The sequence below is a fragment of the Protopterus annectens genome, chromosome 5.part1 (assembly GCF_019279795.1).
Source record: "Protopterus annectens isolate FY-2018-M chromosome 5.part1, PAN1.0, whole genome shotgun sequence".
Classification (NCBI taxonomy): Eukaryota; Metazoa; Chordata; order Ceratodontiformes; family Protopteridae; genus Protopterus; species Protopterus annectens.
Genome location: NC_056736.1, coordinates 541,471,382 through 541,491,998, shown reverse-complemented (window position 1 = coordinate 541,491,998; position 20,617 = coordinate 541,471,382). Strand labels below are relative to the sequence as shown.

The following is a 20,617-nucleotide window of genomic DNA, read 5'->3' as shown; positions in this document are numbered from 1 at the left end:
CCAAAAAAGACAGGGGACCTGAGGCCAATATTGGATCTCAGCAAACTGAACCAATCCGTCACAAAATCCAAATTCCGAATGGTCACGTTACAATCCATTCTCCCATTATTGGAGAAGGATGTTTGGATGTGCTCCATAGACCTCAAGGACGCCTATTATCACATACCGATACATCAGGCGTCCAGAAGGTATCTGCGCTTCAGCCTGGGAGTCAGTCATTACCAATTTTGCGCTCTGCCCTTTGGTCTCACCACAGCCCCCAGGGTGTTCACCAAGTGTTTGGCAGTAGTGACGGCTCACTTGAGAAGTCTTGGATTCCAAGTGTTTCCCTATCTCGACGACTGGCTCCTGACTGCCACCACCAGGCATCTACTAATGGACAACCTCAAAGCCACCATCTCCCTGGGTGTTTCCCTGGGATTACATTCAATTGGTCAAAGTCTGTCTTGCTGCCCTCTCAACGCATAAAGTTTATAGGAGCAGAGATAGACTCAAGATTGATGCGCGTCTTTCTTCCTGCCGAAAGGATCCGAACTTTACAGGGCCAAGTTCAAGCTCTGATCTCGAGATCCAAAGCCCCAGCCAGGATGGTTCTACAGGTTTTAGGCTCAATGTCTGCCACAGTTCTTTTAGTTCCTCTAGCAAGATTACACATGAGGATTCTTCAGTGGCTCTTGTCAACCCAATGGTCCTTTCAGGATCTTCCCCTCAATCATCACATTATGATTACGGAAATATGCAAAAGGGACCTGCGCTGGTGGCTTCAGACATCCAACTTGGATCAAGGGAAACCCTTTATTCTCCCCCCTCCAGTGGTTACCCTGACGACAGATGCCTCCCAGATAGGGTGGGGGGGGCATTGTCTGGGCAGGCTAGTTCAGGGCTCCTGGCTTCCAGACGAAGCTCTTCTCCACATCAACGTGTTGGAGATGAGGGCTGTACTTCTATCCCTACAGGCCTTACACAAGTTTCTTCCTCAGGGCATCATCGCCATCCACACAGACAACATGTCGGTGGTCTGGTATCTGAACAAACAAGGAGGGACCAGATCGTGCCCTGTTTGCAGAGAGGCCATGAGAGTGTGGGAATGGGCTGTAGCTACCAACCGCTTCTTGGTAGCGACCCACATCCCGGGAAAGTCAAATGTATTGGCGGACAAATTAAGCAGGACAATTCTCTCTCCTCACGAATGGTCTCTAAACCGCACAGTAGTAGCCCAGGTTTTCAAGAGATGGGGACGCTGCTGCGACCTATTTGCAACTCCACAAAACGCCAAGTGCCAAAGGTTCTTCTCCTTGATCCCACATCAAGAAGTACCAGCCATGGATGCTCTAGCACAACCTTGGCCAACAGGGCTACTTTATGCCTTTCCTCCAATTCCGCTTCTTCCCAAAGTCATTCAAAAAGCTTCTCAACTGGGGTCTTTAATGATTCTGATTGCCCCATACTGGCCTCGTCAGATATGGTTCCCTTACCTGAAGAAGCATGCAGTGGACGATCCGTGGACCTTAGACCTGATTCCGGACTTGCTAATCCATCAGTCGGGACATTGGCATCAGTCCCTTCAATCCTTGAAATTGACAGCTTGGCTCCTCCACTTCCGACCTTAGTTAGAAGGCACACACTAGATCAGGAAGTTGTTCACATTTTATCTTCGGCCCACAAACCCACCACTAACAAATTGTACCTCAGTAAGTGGAAGAGGTTTGCTATCTGGGCTCAACTCAAGGGCTTAGACCCTATCACTGCTCCTGTCCCAGAGGTTTTGAAATTCTTAACATCCCTGTTTAATCAGGGATCTTCTGTCTCAACTATTAAAGTCCAACTAGCGGCTATCTCTAAATTCCACGAATCCACGGATCCTCCTTTGATGAGCAGCAGACTATGCAAAACGTTCATTAAAGGTGCGAGTCTATTAAGACCACCAGTTTTTCATCCTGCACCTCCGTGGGATCTTGATTTAGTGCTTCGCGCATTAACATCTCCCCCTTTCGAACCGGCTGCTACATGCGAGTTAAAATATCTGTCTTGGAAAACAGCATTCTTAGTGGCTATTACTTCTGCAAGAAGAGTTTCAGAGCTTCAAGCCCTGTCTATTAAACCACCGTACTTGATTTTCCACAAGGATAGAGTATCACTTAGGCCTAATCCATCCTTTGTCCCAAAGGTCTGTTCTAGTTTCTGTCTTCAACAATCTCTAGAGCTACCAGTTTTCTTTCCAAAATTCTCCAATGAAGCAGAATACACTCTCCATAAATTGGATGTCCACAGGCAATTACGCTTCTATTTAGACAGGACTCAGCAACTTCGTAAGTCAGACCAGTTGTTTGTGTCCTTCTCAGATAATAAATTGGGCCAAACCATCACAAAAGCCACTATCTCTAAATGGATCAGAGATTGCATAGCTCAGGCCTATTCTTCTTCGAATAAGCAACTTACAACATCTATCAAAGCTCATTCTACCAGAGCTATGGCTACTTCTATAGCTTTTCATTCCAAGCTCGCTATATCGGAAATCTGTGCTGCGGCTACTTGGTCCAACCCACACACTTTCATTTCCCACTACAAATTGGATGTGGCATCTAAAGGACGAGCATCTTTTGGTTCCACGGTACTCAGGAGTGTTTTCCAGTGAGCCACCCAGGATTCAGGTGCTAGGGACGCTGTCCCATCATTCAGAATGTAGGCGAGATAGGATCACATAACATCTTTTAGTTATGTACTCACCATAACTTCAGATGTTTGGGATCCATCTCGCCTACATTCCTAATACCCACCCTCCTTCCCCCTGCCTTGGAGATCAGAAGAGATTGAACGGTTTTGAGTTCTACTGTTTTATCTTGTTTCATCTGACGATGTTATATAAGCAGGGCGTGCATGTGTGCATGTATGCGGACAAACTAGATCTGGGGGACTGGTAGTGGTGCATCCTGGGATATAGTAAGCTCAGCCAATAAGAGACTTCGCTCTTTGGCATAAGCGTGCCGAGTCGGAGCCGAGGGATCGGCTCCGAACCATCATTCAGAATGTAGGCGAGATGGATCCCAAACATCTGAAGTTATGGTGAGTACATAACTAAAAGTTAAGCGCTTTTCGTTTGTAATATAAGACAAACTTCATCAGACAAATTAAAACACATACACTCAGTCTTATATAAGAAAGAAATTAAATAATTAACACATCAGTTGAACATAGTGTGTGAAATACAATTAATTAAGCAATTAAAAAACTTTTTTAAAAGCTTTTTAAATAAGCCTTTTCAGAAAAGCCTTTTCAAAGAATGGGCAGGCACCTAAACAATAACTCTTAACTTATAAAGATGTGTAAATAAATAAATAAATAACATGCAGTATAACCAGAATTATACTGCCAAAAGATGTAACTTCATACACTTATTGGTAATTCATAATACTATTTAAAAATCTACAATAGTAAAAATGTAGGAAATATTTGTAAAAATATAAAAAATATGTAAAAGTTCATGTAAAAAATATATATTTTATATATATATATATATATATATATATATATATATATATATATATATACAAAAATCAATACAAAGATAGAATAACAAGTCCTATATATATTTTTTACATGAACTTTTACATATTTTTTTATATTTTTACAAATATTTGCTAAATTTTTACTATCGTAGATTTTTAAATAGTATTATGAATTACCAATAAGTGTATGAAGTTACATCTTTTGGCAGTATAATTTTGGTTATACTGCATGTTATTTAGTTATTCATTTATTTACACATCTTTATAAGTTTTGAATATTGTGTTAGAGTTATTGTTTAGGTGCCTGCCCATTCTTTGAAAAGGCTTTTCTGAAAAGGCTTCTTTAAAAAGCTTTTAAAAAAGTTTTTTAATTGCTTAATTAATTGTATTTCACACACTATGTTCAATTGATGTGTTAATTATTTAATTTCTTTCTTATATAAGACTGAGTGTATGTGTTTTAATTTGTCTGATGAAGTTTGTCTTATATTACAAACGAAAAGCGCTTAACATTAAATTCTTGATTTAATCCACGTGTGCCGTCTGTGGTTTCTCTCCAGCTGTTTGTTCACAATAATAAGGTTAATTAGAAGGATATATAAAGGATCAGAGGCAAGAATTAAAGTGGGAGGGTTCCTCTTAGATGAGCTCTGTTTGAGCAGAGGAACTAGACAGGGGTGTTCACGTTCCCCTTTATTTGCTTTATATTTAGAGCCATTGGCAAAGAAAATAAGGGACTCAGAAATACAAGGATATAATTGGTATGGTAATTAAGAAAAGTTGGTTTATTTGCAGACAATATTGTGTTATACCCAATAAAACCAGAAAAGGATATTTCATTGTTGTGGAACATTCTGAGACAGTTTTGAGTCTTTTCAGGATATAAAATTAATGAAGATAAAGCAAAGAGTACAGCTGTAAATTAAGTACCTATGCATGAATTGGTGTAGCAGTGCCCATATTTATGGGGACATGATAAGACGAAGTATTTCAGGGTATGGATTAAAAGGCTTCTGTTATAGCAGCTAAGCATATGTGGGAAGAGACTGAAAAAAAGATAATACAAAAATTTGAGAAACTGGAAACTCTTATTTATGGATATGGATAGTAAGATACAAGCAGTGAAAGTGACTTTTGTCCCTTTAGTCTTGTATACAAGTCAGGCAGACTATTATCAACAGAAGGAGAAGTTGTGGGCAATAATAAAGAACTGAAGAAATTTATCTGGGAGGGAAAGGGGGCATGAGTTAAGTAGGATGCCTTGATCCTTTTATCAGAACAAGGTGGTTTAGGTTTACTTGATTTGAAGGGATGTTTTAGAGCTGCACAGTTAAGGCTCATATACATAACGCAAACAGAAGGTTATAATTCAAACTGGAAAGAGATGATGATGAGCAAGGGGGGGGGTCAGGAAATAGAGAGTGGGAGTTTAGATGCAGATCCTTAAGGCGAATAATAACAGCCATATAGAATATTATATTCATAAAATAGTAGAAGGTATTCTAAGAACTAAGCCAGTATGAGAAAGGAGACTTTACCAGTAGGTATCACTGCAGGTAAGGGTACAGAAATTAGGCAAGAGGGGGCTGGAATTTACTGGAGAAACCTGGTAAAGGAACCAATATATTGGAAGCACGTAACTGAAGCAGGAAAAATTTAATATCGTGGGATGAGGCCAAAAAGACAGTTGGATTGCAGGCTAGAGATTGCCTTCCCTACCAGGGCTTGATCTCAGAGTACAGGCAAAGAGAAAGGGATAGAGAAATCTTAAGTTAAAGACCTGGTCTGGTAGAGTTTTTAGTTGAATCTAGAACAGAAGCAACTGTTAAAGTGATAATTAGTAGGGCATATAAAATATTACATAGTGAGAATCAATCAGAGGATGTTAGCGAAGATTGAGAAGTGAGACTGGAAAAGTGATTTACAAGAAAATAATGGGAAAACATATGCATGACTCCCAAGTATGCAACCAAGTCCAAAAGGTTTACGATTTTTGCTTGGAAGTGTTTGCATAGGTATTTTATACCCCAAGCAGACTTCAAAGAAGTTTTGCTCAGGTAGATAGCAAGTGTGGGTTGGTGTGATGGAGAAGGAGGAGGTAACTGGGAATGTATACTTTGGGATTGTAATGAGCTGGCAGATTTAAAAAAATTCCCTACCGAGTACTTATCAGAAATATTGAGTGAACAAATGGCTGTAAGTAAGGAAATGATTCTTTTGAGCTGGGATACAGGAACTGAATTTCCTAGACATAGTAAGGCCTTATTAAGTTTGATTCTGTTCACTGCCAAAAAAAGCAATTACTAGAAAATGGAAATCTAAGTCCACACTAACATTATTTGAGGTATTGAGTATTGTAGAAGAGATGAAAGAACTGGAAGAGGGATCTTTAGAGAAGGGAAGGAGAAAAGTACATGAAACTAAATGGAAATTGTGGGAGTAATATAGACATAATAATGTTCAGGAAAGGAGGAATGAGGTTTAAGGGAAAGCAGGAATTCAGCATTTTTTGAAATATTGGACTGATGGTAGTAGCAAAGAAAATGTGTGATGTCTGTTGTATTTAAATGGAAAAATATTAAAATAGTTTGTTTTCTTTTCTGTTAATGTATATGTACCTATATCTTAAGTGATAATTTAATAAAAATGTTTAAACAAGCACTGTGAGGCAGTCATGTTAAGCGCTGTGCCACCCATGTTTATTAATGAATATGATGGTTAGAGTCCACCTTTTGTTTGTTTTGCACTACATGATGCTTTCTATCATGAACTCCATAGCTCACTCAGTGTATCTTAAACAGATATGCAATTTTTATTTCTAATTAGTTGCCCTATTCAGGTAGCAACTGTATCACTTCAACTGCACACTGCAACACATTAATTATCATAGTAGAATTTGTGCAGTATCTAGAAGCTGTTTTAATTCTGTCTCAGTGTGTTGTGTGTAGCTCTAATCAGTTAAAATCATATAGGTAAGATCAAATGTAGTGAAATTTCTGAAACTTTTACATGTATTTTTTTTATTTTGCGGGACTAAGGAAGAGTACAGTACTGCAGTAAGTGTTACAAAAGGCTGATGTTACAAAAAGATAATACAAGAAACAACAGATTTGCTGCTTTAGGGGAACCATCAGGAGTGCGGTTCACTTTGTCACTTTTCTGTTTATAATTGCATTGTGTTTCTGTTTCTTTCAGTAAGTAGCATGCTCAGAGAAGTCTCCTATGTCAGAAATCTATGCTGTTCCTTGGATCATCACAGATACTAATCCTAATACTAGTTAATTTTTTTTATCCTGCTCATTAATGAACATATATCATAAGAGCAGTAGCATTAATATATGCAAAGTCATGCAATTTTCAAATATCTTGATTCTGGGGAGTTTGTTTCATAGGAACATAGGGATACTACTAGTTCTTGTAAAGCACTTAATACTTCTTATCTCTCAAAATTAGTGGGGACGTACTTGATAAGGCTGGTGTAAATTTGTGTCTACCCTTTCAGTCATCAAGACTAGCCTTAAAAGTATCCAAATTAGTACTTTATTTGACTTGTAGTGGAAACTGATTTCACAGGCTAGGAATATGCTCTGTTAGGAACATATCCCTCCAACAAATTTTATTTTTTTTTTAAACAAGAAGCATCTTTATTAAATTATCACATATAACAGAGGCAGTTTTGTTAAAGTTTTTGTATAGATTTAGGTCTTTGGTACAGGTGTTTGTAGAGACACTAGTTTTGCAAAGAAATAGGAGCTACATACAGGTCAACTTGGAGCACCCAAAAGACTAGTTAGTATAGAGAGAGTCATGTTAATCTTTTGGGGTAATTAAAAGATTCAAGGCCTTTCATTTTCTTTGTTAGAAATGTTTGTAGCCTTTCCAGTTGAGCGATATGCTTGTATTTATATGTAGCAAGGTGACGTATTTAATGATGTGGCTGTTAAGGGAAGAATACAGGAGTAGAATGACTTTTTTGACTCTTGAGGATATTTGCTTGGTAATTAACTATCACCATAGATTTCCAGACAATGGTGGAAACTGGGTTGAATGAGAGGGGTGAAGAATTGTCCACATAAGTACCCAGGTCTCTCATGACCATCTCTGTTTGAAAAGGAGTACCATTTGTAAAATTTGAGGTGGGAGCACTTTTTTGCTGACTATTACTATGCTACACTTTTTTGCATTTAACTTTAGACTATTTTTAGTTCACCAGATGTGTGCATATTTCCCTTGCTGGAGCTGTTTAGTATCCATGCATGAGCAGGTAACAGTACCCAGCTTGTAGTCATTTTTTTCCATGTGTTTTTTACATTCTAGTAGAACTGCTAAGTCAGGTCATCAAAGCTTCCATAACAGTGCATGCTGTTTCTCAGCATAGCATTAGTTTTATAAGAGTACTAGGAAGAAGTAAAGTGGAAGTAAGATGTGGTTCTGACGTGATAAGAAGTGGCAACAGTTGATGCAGTACCTTGACCCTGTGTAAATGGGAAAATATGATGGCAATTGATGCTGTTGATCACTGAAGAAGTGCTTTGTTAATGTGCATTTTAAATGTCCACCATTGTTTCAATTTGTTTATACGCAGTTTTCAAATCAATTACAGTATAAGTAACCAATGTAAGTCAAAATACTCAACAGATCATTTCTGACCTTATGACTTAATAAAATATTACCAGATCTGTACAAATATTAATTATTGATGAATGCTTATTGTTTTAACTATGACCATAACCTGTAATGTGTCCAACTAAAAATGTTTCCTAGTAAGCCATTTTGTACCTCATCTGTCATGACTATTGTAGGCAGTATTATCTACATGTTTGTCATAGTAACCTGTTTTCTTATATTTGCATGAAAAGTTAAATGTATTTGTTTTATAGGGAAAAGGAAATGGAGAGTTTTGTCAGTGTTTCTGCGGTTCTCAGAAGCAATATAAAGTCACCAAACTGGCTCCTGCTACAGAGTACACATTTAGACTAGCAGCCAAAAATGATATGGGACTAAGGTAGGTGTTTTTATTTTCCAGAAAACTAAACAACTACATTTTTTTTTAATTTGCTAAGGAGAGTTGGTCTTCGTTAGCATTTAGAGACTGTTTCTCTGCATTTACTCAGCTTGGCAAGTAAACCTTCTCAGGGTCCTCTTCCTACATGTAATACCCTGCACCTCTGTCCATTATTTCCAGTTTCTTTCTCCTGCTAAATGTTTTTAAAAAAATTACATGCACTCTCATGCTACTTTCTAGGGGGAAAATTATTTTTTTCTGATTTTGTGAGTATAGGTCAAGCAACCTTCTTTGTCTATCCATTTAGTAACTTTTTGTAATTTGAGATTTTCTGTTTGTTTTTAAGGTGGTCCTGCCTTACCTTTATACTGAGATTTCTTTTCTGTTATGGTTTGTTTCAGGCCTCACTATACAGCCAGAATAGAGCAGAATAGTTCTGTTTTGGCCTTTAATTGTTTCAGGTCTCAATCTCAAATAAGTGCGACTGTAGCAGGCATTTCACTCATGTCAGCAGTCACAACAGATGTGTTACTTGTTCAGTTTTGTATCATTTGTTTGAGTCTGGTGATAACTTGAGCTGAATTTAGTGAAGTGACTTTAAGAAGAAAAAGAAAGGAACTTTCTTTGTGTTACATCACCATGTTAAGAACAGTCATCAACTCACTCTTGGGTCTGTTGTATCTTTGGGTAGACAGAGAGAGCTTCCATCCTCTCCTTACCTATTAGTTCTTCAGTTCTTGCTTGTCCTGTAATACATTTGGCCATTAAGTCTAAATGTGCTAAACTGGTTAGGATCAAAGTCATATCTTGTTCTCGGCACATCCAAGGTGACTGCTCACTAATCACCAGCTTAATTTCAGCTCTCCCAGTGTAGAAAAAGAAATTTATAAATAAAAGCTAGTCATTCTGACAGCCTGAGTAAAATTCTGTTACTGAATACTAAGTACACTGCCTTCACTGAATAGTAAGTACACTGCCTGGACGCCAGCAAAGAGGAAATTTAGAGAACCTGCATGAAAATCAGCTAGAAAAGGTGAAGAGAAAATAATGAATGGGTAGAATCCAGCAGCTGTTCAATAAAACGCAGTTTGAGCTCCAGCTTTGGTTCACGAGATGGCTTCTGGTAATTTTGAGGAAAAAATAAATCAAATATACCTGGAGATGATTAAAATAAATGAAACACTAAAAGATTATATAAACTCAAATGATAAAAGGCTAGAAAAAAAAATAGAAGCTTTAACTAGCTATTCAGATGAACTGATAAAACTGCAGAAAATCAGAGGTCGAAATGAAGAAAAGGCTTGGCTGAGTATTAGACTTCTCAAAAAGAGCAGTTTCAAAAATGGTAAGAGCTAGAAGACAGAGAATGCAGAGAAATCCCAAGGTTTTCTCTGCACCAGATAAACTGGAAGGAACAGACTGTTAATTTTATGAAAGCACTAGTATTCCATAACTGGATTTGTTAACTGAAAAGGCATATTGAGTGCATGCCCCAATTCTGGCCATGATAAAGCAGCCAGGACCTGTAATAGTAAAGATGCAATAATACCAGCAGAAAGAGTTGATCTTGACAAAGTTGTAGCAGAAGGGCACACTGTTAAAATTGGAGAGACAGAGTGATTGTGGAAAATGATTATTCACTGTACACCATGCAGAAGAGAAACAAATTTATTGCAGCAGTCAGGAAATGTCGAGAAGCAGGTGTGAGATTTAAGCTTCTTTATCCGGCTGTCTTCAGAATATTTTTTATCTGAAGGATGAAAGACATTTTTGATGCAGAGCAGGCTAAAGAGGAAATACAAAAGTTTATCCAAAAAAAAAAAATGAGCCGTCAAACAGAAGTGGGGTTTCTGCTTCTCATACTTCTGACAATAAAGCTCATAGAGGGACTTTGCCACTGAAAGCTTTTCCAGTGTTCCAAAAGAAAATGCTTGAGAGATGGAAAAAACATAGGAATTTACTAGAAGAATCGAGAGTTTCTTATTGAATCAGAGTCTGGTGTTGGGAGATGGAGATGAACAGTTAGAAGACCGGCAACACTGAAATTAGTGAATAAATATATTATAAAGCATCAACCACATTTGCAAAATATGGCTTTGCAAAACAAAAAAAGTGGCTGAGAAGGTTGGGAATTTTGTTGACTTTGTTAATCTTGTGGTTGAACTGTAAAGCATGTGCCCTGCTTTGTCATAAACGTGTAAAAGGATGCCAAAAGTGAAAAAGTAACTGTAAGTAAAACAATTTTTATCTTAACTCATTCACTCCAGTGGAGCTCAGGAAGTTTGCACTGTAACTTCCAATGGGCGGAGCCTGTGCCTTTTGACAGAATCAAATTATGTCCTAAGATTTGAAAAAAATATTCACATCTCTGGAACCATAGGGGTTATGAAAGAAGTATAAATGGCAAACCCTTCAGCACAAACTATTTTTAATGTGGTAGTATTCTTTAGGTTCTAGGTCTTAAACTGAATTTTATAAATCATAGTAAACACAGTAACTGTGTATTACATTTGTAATATTTTGTAGACAACTTACAATATGTCAGCAACCACTCAAGTTATTCACATACTGATTATATTATTATTTTATTTAGAGTTGAGGTGTTTTCTCTTGTTTTTGCATGGGTGGAATTATATTTGCTTGTTTTTATTTCCTTTAACAAATGCTCAGTGTGTTAAGAAGTTTGCAGCCTAAGGCAAGTGTACATTCTGTTCTTATGTTTCCATGCAAATCAGCTGTCTGCAGGTGCAAGCAGTTAATCTTGAGGGTTCTTAACATTGTTTACCTAGGGAATGCAAAATATAAAGATATAAGGGCATGCAGTTCAGTAAAAAAGTACAGTTTGAAATTATTGGAAGTGAATAAGACATAGTTTCCCTAACAGCCTTGCTACGTCAATGCATTTAATAGAACAGTATATAATGTAGGTTTATTTAAAGATAGCTAGTATACTTTTTTCTTAAGGCTTAAAGTTAATAGTTTCTGAAAACATATAAGCTGCTTTTCACATTTGGGAAGGGAATAGAGGTAAGAATAAAAATCAGGGAAAGTGGAAGCACAGGCTGTAACATGTGCTTTAGAGTGGGTCACATTCATTTTAGGTTAAGTAATGCTGTGGGTACAGCTGTCTGTTAGAGGCAATTGTTCCTATCAAGAGGGTTAAACTTCATTTTTGAAGATGTACATAGTTTTGTGTGTGATTTAAGTTAAGAGGTTACGGGGGAGTTCTGAAAATATATTTAGTTTTTTATTTGAGGGTTTTTATGAAAACAAAAAGTCATGAAAAATGTGAAATGGAGATGGCAAGAGACAAATGTATAAAAAATGAACCTGCCAAATATTAGTGGGTGCATATAACAGAAAAGTTGGAAATGGACATTCAAAAAAACTGTCTTGTATAATAGGTGAGAACCATAACTTCTTATCATAATGACTGTACTATCCATATTTTGAAACATAAATGGCCTTACAGGTATTAACAACAATCTAAGCATTTTTAATTATATTAAGAAATGCAGAGTGCAAATAGCAGTGCTGCAGAAGACACAATTGGAAAGAAATAAAAATGTGAATTTGATAAAAGGATTTCAGGATGGATGTTCAGCAGAATATGTGGGGTAAAGGAAAGGGAGGATAGAGGAGCTCCAATAGTGATAGTAGAGGAAAACAAGATAATGGTAGATGTGTTGTATTAAGGGACTACTGGCAAGGGATTACAGTGGGATGTATTTATATTCCACAAAAACTGCTGTAATGGAGTTTGAGAATTCTGGGAGAAATAATCAGCTTTCAGCTGGGAACATTACTTACAAGTGGGGACTAGAACTTGATTTGCAACATTGAGAATTTATTGGGGGGGGGGGGCTAAAAGGGAAAATGTAACAAAAGAGAGTAGATTTTTGAAGGCATTTGTGAAAAATATTTGGTATGGAAAATGTGAATTCAGTAGTAGGAACTTGGAGAGAATTTACATAATATTCCCTAAGGTACAATAACTGGACTAGACTAGATAGAAATTATATTTCACAGGAACATGTACATTTAATTGATATTTCACAGGAACATGTACATTTAATTGAAAGCTTTGACACCCATCCAATAACTATTTCAGGTCATGCACTAATGAAAACAAGATAATACCTTCCCAATCTGTGAACAAGGGTATCTTGATAAGACATTAGACCATTCAGTGAATTTTGATAAACATACTGAAAATATCCTTAACCTACTTCCATATCTAAAGCTGTGGCTGTGTTGTACAATCTCTCCTCTACTCTAACCTTTTGCGTGGAGTGCGTTAGATAGAAAAGTCATTGCAGATTGTAGTAAACAGCATTTGTAAATGTATACTGCTGACAGCCAGACCCATTATTGTCATTCACTTGCAGCTTTATTCTAGCTGCCTGAAACAGACACAGTTACCTTTCTGTTTAGTTCAAAAGTTAATAAACTAATCAAATAAGTAAAATGCCCCCACCCCCCCATTAAAAGCTAAACTTATTGTTAAACGGCAAAATTATGCATTTAGAAGATATAGAGGAAACTCTAACTCTTATTAGACCTTGAATTAAAACCTCAATTACAGAATGGGCCTTTTCCAATCTTGGATAAGCTGAAAGGAAACAGGGAAGCACTTTAACAGCTTACGCCGAAACTAAAAGAGCATATAAAAAGGGAGACTACTTGTACTTGCATTAATGACAATGGCTAGTATTTGCACTGTACATGTCATCACTCCAATTCCACAATACTCAAATATGTTTGATATTTTTGATAAAATATTCACACATCATTCTCCTCCAAATAGGCAGTCTGAGTCCATTCAATCCAACCACCATTTAATTAGGGCAAATTGTGTACCACTTCTGACCTTGTGCTTTAAGTAAGTGTTAGAAATATCCAGTCTTCTGCATATATTCTAGCATGCATAGTGACTAGTCTGAAGACAAATGCTTCAGTGTCCTAGTTTGTAAGCAGTAGCCTTATAGTCTGTAAACCCTCCTCCACTGACATCCTGCTGGTCAGCTTTTACTCTCTCCTTCCTAATAGACACTGCATACACTCCTACTACTCAAATTATTTCTTTCTCTTATATTTTTCATCACTTCTTCTAGACTTGCTATTCCCATTATTTATATCTTCGTGTCTTTAGTGGAACTGCATGCATTCAGGGACGTCACCCTTGGTTTCCACCCTTCCTTTCTTATTTCTCCTTGCCTGAGGCAGTTACTAAACCAGTTTCAGCTCTGAGCTAGTATTTGTGCACAGTCAATGTCAGTTCAGTGCACTCAACTGTCTATAGTGTATTTTTATTTTTCTATAGAAGTGTCCCTGCAAGCAGATAGATATGTATGCAACAGTGAAGTCTGCAGTTTGAACACCAGTCTGTGGGCTATGTTTGTGCTGAATTCATTGTTTTTTAGCAGTCCACTGTCTCCCCTCCTTAACTTTATTTCTCCTCTTGTGTAACCACTTTTGAGTTCTCAGCCAATATTTTTCAAGACCTGAAACACTACATTCTGACTTTCTTTTTCTGCAGTTTGAGCACCAGTCTGTGGGCTATGTTTGTATGTAAATTATAAATATAATGGCAGCATAAAACAAAGAACTTTGTCCATTATAATAGCTCCATTTTCTTAGACCAGAGCAATCCCTTTGGTACTTTCTTTTATAACTGTGCTCAATTCATTTTTTTATTAGCAGTCCACTGTCTCCCCTCCTTAAGTTTACTTCTCCTCTTGTGTAATCACTTTTGAGTTCTCAGCCAGTATTTTTCAACAGCTGAAACACTACATTCTGGCTTATTTTTTCTCAGTGCTTTGCTGGTCTGTGGGGTATACCTCTCAACCGTCCCTGATTTTCAGGCATATCACTGACTTTGGCTTAAATTTTACTGCCGTTCCTCCTAATCCCTCCTAAAACTGACGACTTCTGGAGAAGAGATGGTGAATTATACTTAATAAATAATGACAATCAGAGTTATAGACTTTTTTTTACTTCAGAAAATGTTTATTAATTCACATTTTCTTATTCTGCCAATGTCTCATGTTAATAGTACCAACATTTTAAAAGTGCCCCCAGTTGTCCCTGATTATTTCTGGATTTGTCCCTGATTCTGATAACTTTTATCCCTGATTGGTCGAGACCTATTCTGTTGGGGTTGAGGTAGACTTTTGGACTTTGCATTTCAAAGTCCATAGAAACCTCCTGATGTTACACAGTTGTTCAACCAGTCAAGTGCAATTTTTTTACTGTTATCACCATTGATTAGGTCAGGGTGATATTGAACTAACTGTCCTGCTAAAACTGTGTCCTAGAGCAATAAAACCAAGACATTCATCTACTGGCAGAGTGGTCTTTTAAACTGCATTGATCCTTTTACTTATCTCTCAGCAGATTTATGGCTGTTTACATTAAGTCACTGATTGTTTTCTCTGAATCTTGACATGTTTCCAACCCACTTCATTCACCCTTGCTAACACTTGGGCTCAAGCCACTCTCCTACCCTACCCCCAAATCCCATCCACCCCTCTTACTGTACATTTATACTTCCATAGCACCACCCATATTCCTCTAACCAATACCATCATTTCTCTCCAGTAGGAAAACAATCAATACAATTACTTCCAATAGTAACACCCACTCTAGTTTACCACCCAAGACTGTGCCACAAATTGTCTTAATCCTCGCCACCTATAACTATCAGATTATATCACTGCAACCTACCCACTGTGCTCCTAACATTTTTTTTATTCTAAGTTGCAACAAAGATAAAACCCAAGTTAAATAAGATGCCCCTAGGTCAAATTATTTTACCATTTCTCCTCACTTTACTAGCCTGTATCACCAATTATCAAACCCACCACCTTCAAATACTTAAGACTTCAACCACTCCTCACAAAGAATATCAACATCTACCCAGTCTGTCTTTCTCCATAACACCATATTTCTACAAACAAACCACATCTGATTTATTTTTATATAAATATCTTAAAAGTAAGCATCCAAATTTATGATCACATATTAAACCAAGTCCAAAATATAGCTGGCCACACTCTTCCCTCTATAAAATATCAATTCAAAAATTAGTTTAGATATTCACCCCAGCCCTGGTTCCACTGTTCATAAAACCATCACTTCCATCCCCAGAATAAACCAGTCACCTATTGCATTCAGCAAAAACAGAATCCATACTCACCTTACTAAATATGAACCTCCAGGGATCTAAACCTTGTCATTACAATGAACAAAACATGCTGGAGGGATAGGTTCCTGACCCAGAGACTCCCCATACTCTGGAATAGACTGCCCATACATGTCAAGCAGAGCACCTCTTGGGTTCTCTTCAAAAGGAACCTTAATGATTGGATGGGAGATAGGAAATTCACCCCGGGAATCACGTCAGTCGCCCTGCTAGATGGGTCCAGGGATGTAAGTACTGTGGGAAGAAATAGCCAGGGAATTGTTATGCCTAGGCTTGTGTAGGCCCTAGGGCCAGTTGCCTAGTACCAACATATGAAAGAAGTATGTGCAGCAAATTCCATGGCATGCATGCTTATCTTGACACATAGCATACCTAATGTAGTCATAGCTACTGAAACGTGGTTATAAAAAAGGATAAAGAGATCAAACCCTCCCCAAGTTACAATATACTTGGGCATGACAGAGAAAACAAGTGTGCATAGGTTCATAGGTTAGTACTAGGCTATCGGCCCTAGAGTCTATACACTCCTAGCCATAACAATTCCCTGGCTGTTTCTTCCCACAATGTTTACTCCCGTGGACCCCTGTCTAGTAGGGCGACTGACGTGATCCCCAGATCACAGAGTGCTGGTGGTGCTGCACTCATCTATAAAATTCCAAGTAATCTCCGTGGTATCCCCGAAGTCTCAAAACAACCCACTAAAGTGTAGTGGGTCTAAAAACAAAACAGTGTAAGAAACTTCTCTGTGTGGAAGATTTTCAGTCCATATATTTCTAGTTAATCACTGTATATTAATCAGATCAGACAATAGTAGTAGAAGTAGCGAACGTAAACTCGTCAAGTCAAAAAGTAATAATAGAAAATATATAATTCTACAGCATTACTAAGTATTCGAAAGTAATCCAAGCAAGGCAGGCAGTCTGTTTCCAGTCGAAAATCCTTTATTAAGTACACAGACAAGCGATCCAAGTAAAACAAAAATAGAGTAATAATTTCCTCACAAGCTTTGTAAATATATATATACTTTTTATCAGGCATGCGAGTGGTTTATTGTGCTGTAAAAAGTATTATTGGTATACATGTTAAATTCACATCCCTTCCCCCATCAGTGTGACATTCCAGCTGGTCCTGCCCTACCTAGCAGCTGTCATAATAATATATAGCCCTAATGTACTTTAATGGTACATCTTATTTAACCAAATTATTAAGTAGATTATTAAGTCTGATTTTATACAAGGCAATATACTACATGGCTGGAAATATATCAACCTTAGTTCATTTTGTGATCAAAAATTATATATAAATATATACATATACATTTTGCATGTAAAAATCAGTTTCTATTTTCATAACCTGTTGTTAACAAAGATCGCTTTCGTCCTTCTAGACTTCAAATAGGTTATGAAAATAGAAACTGATTTTTACATGCAAAATGTATATGTATATATATATATATATATATATATATATATATATATATATATATATAATTTTTGATCACAAAATGAACTAAGGTTGATATATTTCCAGCCATGTAGTATATTGCCTTGTATAAAATCACAGACTTAATAATCTACTTAATAATTTGGTTAAATAAGATGTACCATTAAAGTACATTAGGGCTATATATTATTATGACAGCTGCTAGGTAGGGCAGGACCAGCTCGAATGTCACACTGATGGGGGAAGGGATGTGAATTTAACATGTGTACCAATAACACTTTGATCTGAAGTAGGGAGTTCATTTGTCAGCAACCTGTGGGTCTTGGATCCGATATCGGATCCGAGCCGGCAACTTGTTTCAAGCTAATGGATCCAAGCTCCTAGCTCCTCCCTTCACCCATAATCCCCTGCTAACCCTCCATGACCTCAGATCTAGTTTGCCGCGCTTGTGGATAGCTGGATTCCCTTGAGCTCAACAAGTAAATTGTCAGTTAAGTGTGTTTTTCTGTCAAACTTTCCTTTTTTGTTTAAAAATATAAAGTGTGTAAGTGTTAGGTACCCTTTAGTATATAAATATATTTCTTTTAATTAGTTTTTTCCCTCCCTTCGCTGGTCGTTAGTGAGTGTGTGTGTGTGTTTTGTTTTTGGGGCCTGTGTGTTTGTGTATCACTATCTTGTCTTTTAAGTATGGCTGAGGCCCCAAAAGCCATCTTTTCTAAATGTACCGAGTGTGGCCATAAGCTCTCCCTGGCTGATGACCACACTCAGTGCGTTCGGTGCCTTGGGGTTGAACACCTTTCCTCAGGCTGTACCATTTGTGCAGCGTTCAACCCCAGGGCACTGAAAGAGTGGAGGTCGAAGCTGGTCTTGGCGGGACTTTTACCCCCGGACTCTGCTCCGGCCTCCGCTGCTCCCGTGGCTCCACCACAGCCTGTGGTTGCTGCCATTCCTGCCCCCTTCCTCCGTCCGGGACTCAAACTCCCGCTAAAGTGTCGGAGGACAGGGAGGGCAGGAGGGAGAAACGGAGAGAGAAGCACCACAAGCGGCGGGCTGAGACCTCCGTTTCGGCCCCGCCAGCTAAGCGGGCTTCTCCCTCCACTGCTTCTAGGTCTCCTCCTCCTCGGCTCCGATCCCCTTGTTTCTCCCGTGCCCGAGGAGGAGGCCCGATCTCCATCGAGGTCATCGAGGTGGCATTCCAGGCCTGCCTCGGTGACCTCTTCGAGATCTACATTTAGTATGTCCGATGCAGACTTGGACCGGATGATGCGAAGGTTCATCCAGGCCCAGCTGCAGATGGGAGTGCTCTTGCCTCCCCCCCCCCTTTGGGGGGGGGAGCTCGACATCCTTTTTCCACCCTATTGCTCCTTCTCCGACCCGCTATCCGGGTTCAGAGCGTTCGGAGCCGAGCAGCGTTGGAGCCGGGGGTGGGTCGGCGCCGACAGTACTCGGTACTTCGGATCCGACCCTGCCCTTGAGCCTGTCGGATCCGACCTCTCGGAGCCGTGGCCCGAGCTTTGGATCAGAGGGATTCAGTGTGCCTTCGGCTCCGTCCAGGTCGGAGCGCACTGGTCCTTCGGATCCGATGGTCTCGGCGCCGGTTCCGATCCCTTCATCGGATCCGAGTGGGAGCCAACTTTCGGATCCAAGAGAGAGTGGTTCTCCCTCGGTTTTCGATGTTGTGGAGAGGGCTCTGTTGAGAGCATCCGGACCCCCGGTCTTTGTCTCGGCTCCTCCCTGCACTCCCTCTCTGCTGGGCCAGGCTTCCATCACCTGGCCAAAGGGACAGCCTGCTTCAATGTCACAGATGGTTCCATTGGAACAAGATGTTGCTGGCAAGGCCTCCTCGACAGTTCCCCCGAGGAAGTGCCCCGCAAGCATAAGTGCAAGAGGAGGCACGTGGATCCCCTGAGTCCTTAACCGAGGACACGGACTTGGAGGAAGGGGAAGGCTCCCCAAGATTGCCCCCTGAGGATGTCTCCTTTGGAGACATCATGGAGATGCTGAGGATCAGAGGTGGGTGGTCTGCCCCCAAGTCTTCCTCCGACGAGTCCGTGTTTCTGGAGGCATTTGAAGCAGGCCCGTCTACCTCTTGGGTGTCCCCTCCGGCCGACCCCCTGGTGGACCTCATTACCACCAGGGCGTGGAAGGATCCAGACACCGTGGAGCCAATACCAAAATGCTCGGACAAAATACTTAGCCCCCCCTCAGACCGATCACACTGGAGTAAGAGCCCCCCCCGTAGATGCCATGTTGACGGCGGCAGCCACGAAGAGGGAATTGGCTCAGGAGAGCCCCTCAGTCCATCCACCGAGCAAGGAGTCCCGCTCGATGGACCGCTTAGGGAAGTGAGTTTTTAGTTCAGCGACCTTCTCGGTAAGGTCTCTGAACTATATGGCACATGTTATCAGGATGCAGCGGGATCTTATCAAAGAATACGCTGCCTCCCCTCCTGAGTCCATGTTGGCGGATGACAAGCAATTGTACTCCACCCGAATGGCCACTCTGAGATCAATTTCAAATACCTCTATGCGGCTATTGTCCCACGCCACAGAGGGAGCCGCTAGGGCTAGCGGAGCAGGCCTAGTCATGAGACGTCAGGCCTGGCTCCGTCATTGTGATTTTGCGGAGCCTTTTAAAGCATCCTTTGCGAACGCCCCTTTCGATGGTTCTGCCCTGTTTGGCAAAACGGTTCGTGAGACACTTGTCCAGAGCGAGAAGGACGGGAAGACGTTGTCTTCCGTCGGAGTCCGCTTCTCTGCTCCCCAGCGGTCCTTTTCGAAGAATCAAAAGGGTCAGAAGAAGATGTGGTTCCGGAAATCGCAACATTCCCAACCCGCTCCGGACAACCAGTCCTACCGTGGCAGAGGAGGACAGGGAGGACGCCGCCCCAGGGGCAGAGCGGCTCCGAGAAACTTTGGGTCCAGAGAACCTTTCTCTGAGCGGCCCGCGCAGCAGCCCTGAAGGGTTGCCCGGCTGCTCCACTCTGGAGGCAGTCGGGGGATGCTTCTCGGAACACCTAGCGGCATGGGAGGTCCATCATGACAGACCGCTGGGTGCTTCGCATTATATCCAGAGGGTACAAAATACCATTACTTCATGTCCCCAAATTCAAAAACCTCCCCGATGTACCACCCGATCAGAGGGAGGCCGCAGCCGCAGAAATTCAGCAGCTGCTTAGAAAAAGAGCCATCCAGGCCATCCCCCAAGACCAGCTCGGATTAGGGTTCTACTCCAGGTTCTTTTTGGTGCCAAAAAAGACGGGGGACTTGAGACCGATTCTAGACCTTTCCCGCTTGAACCTGTCAGTAACCAAGGAAAAATTCTGAATGGTCACTCTTCAATCTATTTTCCCCCTTTTAAGGGAGAACAATTGGATGTGCTCTATAGACCTCAAGGATGCGTACTACCACATTCTAATGGACAGACGATCCAGGAGGTTCCTCCGCTTCCGGCTGGGAG

General features: G+C 40.0%; 1 protein-coding gene across 5 annotated transcripts in view; it reads left to right on the top strand.

The window, feature by feature from the left end:
* Positions 1-20,617, top strand: part of FNDC3A (fibronectin type III domain containing 3A) — a 3,267,883-nt gene that overhangs the window by 2,527,439 nt on the left and 719,827 nt on the right. For all 5 annotated transcript variants that reach the window (XM_044073165.1, XM_044073164.1, XM_044073166.1 and 2 more), the window contains one exon: positions 8,387-8,511. In XM_044073165.1, the coding sequence (XP_043929100.1) occupies positions 8,387-8,511 (125 nt within the window). The remainder of the gene's footprint in view (positions 1-8,386; positions 8,512-20,617) is intronic.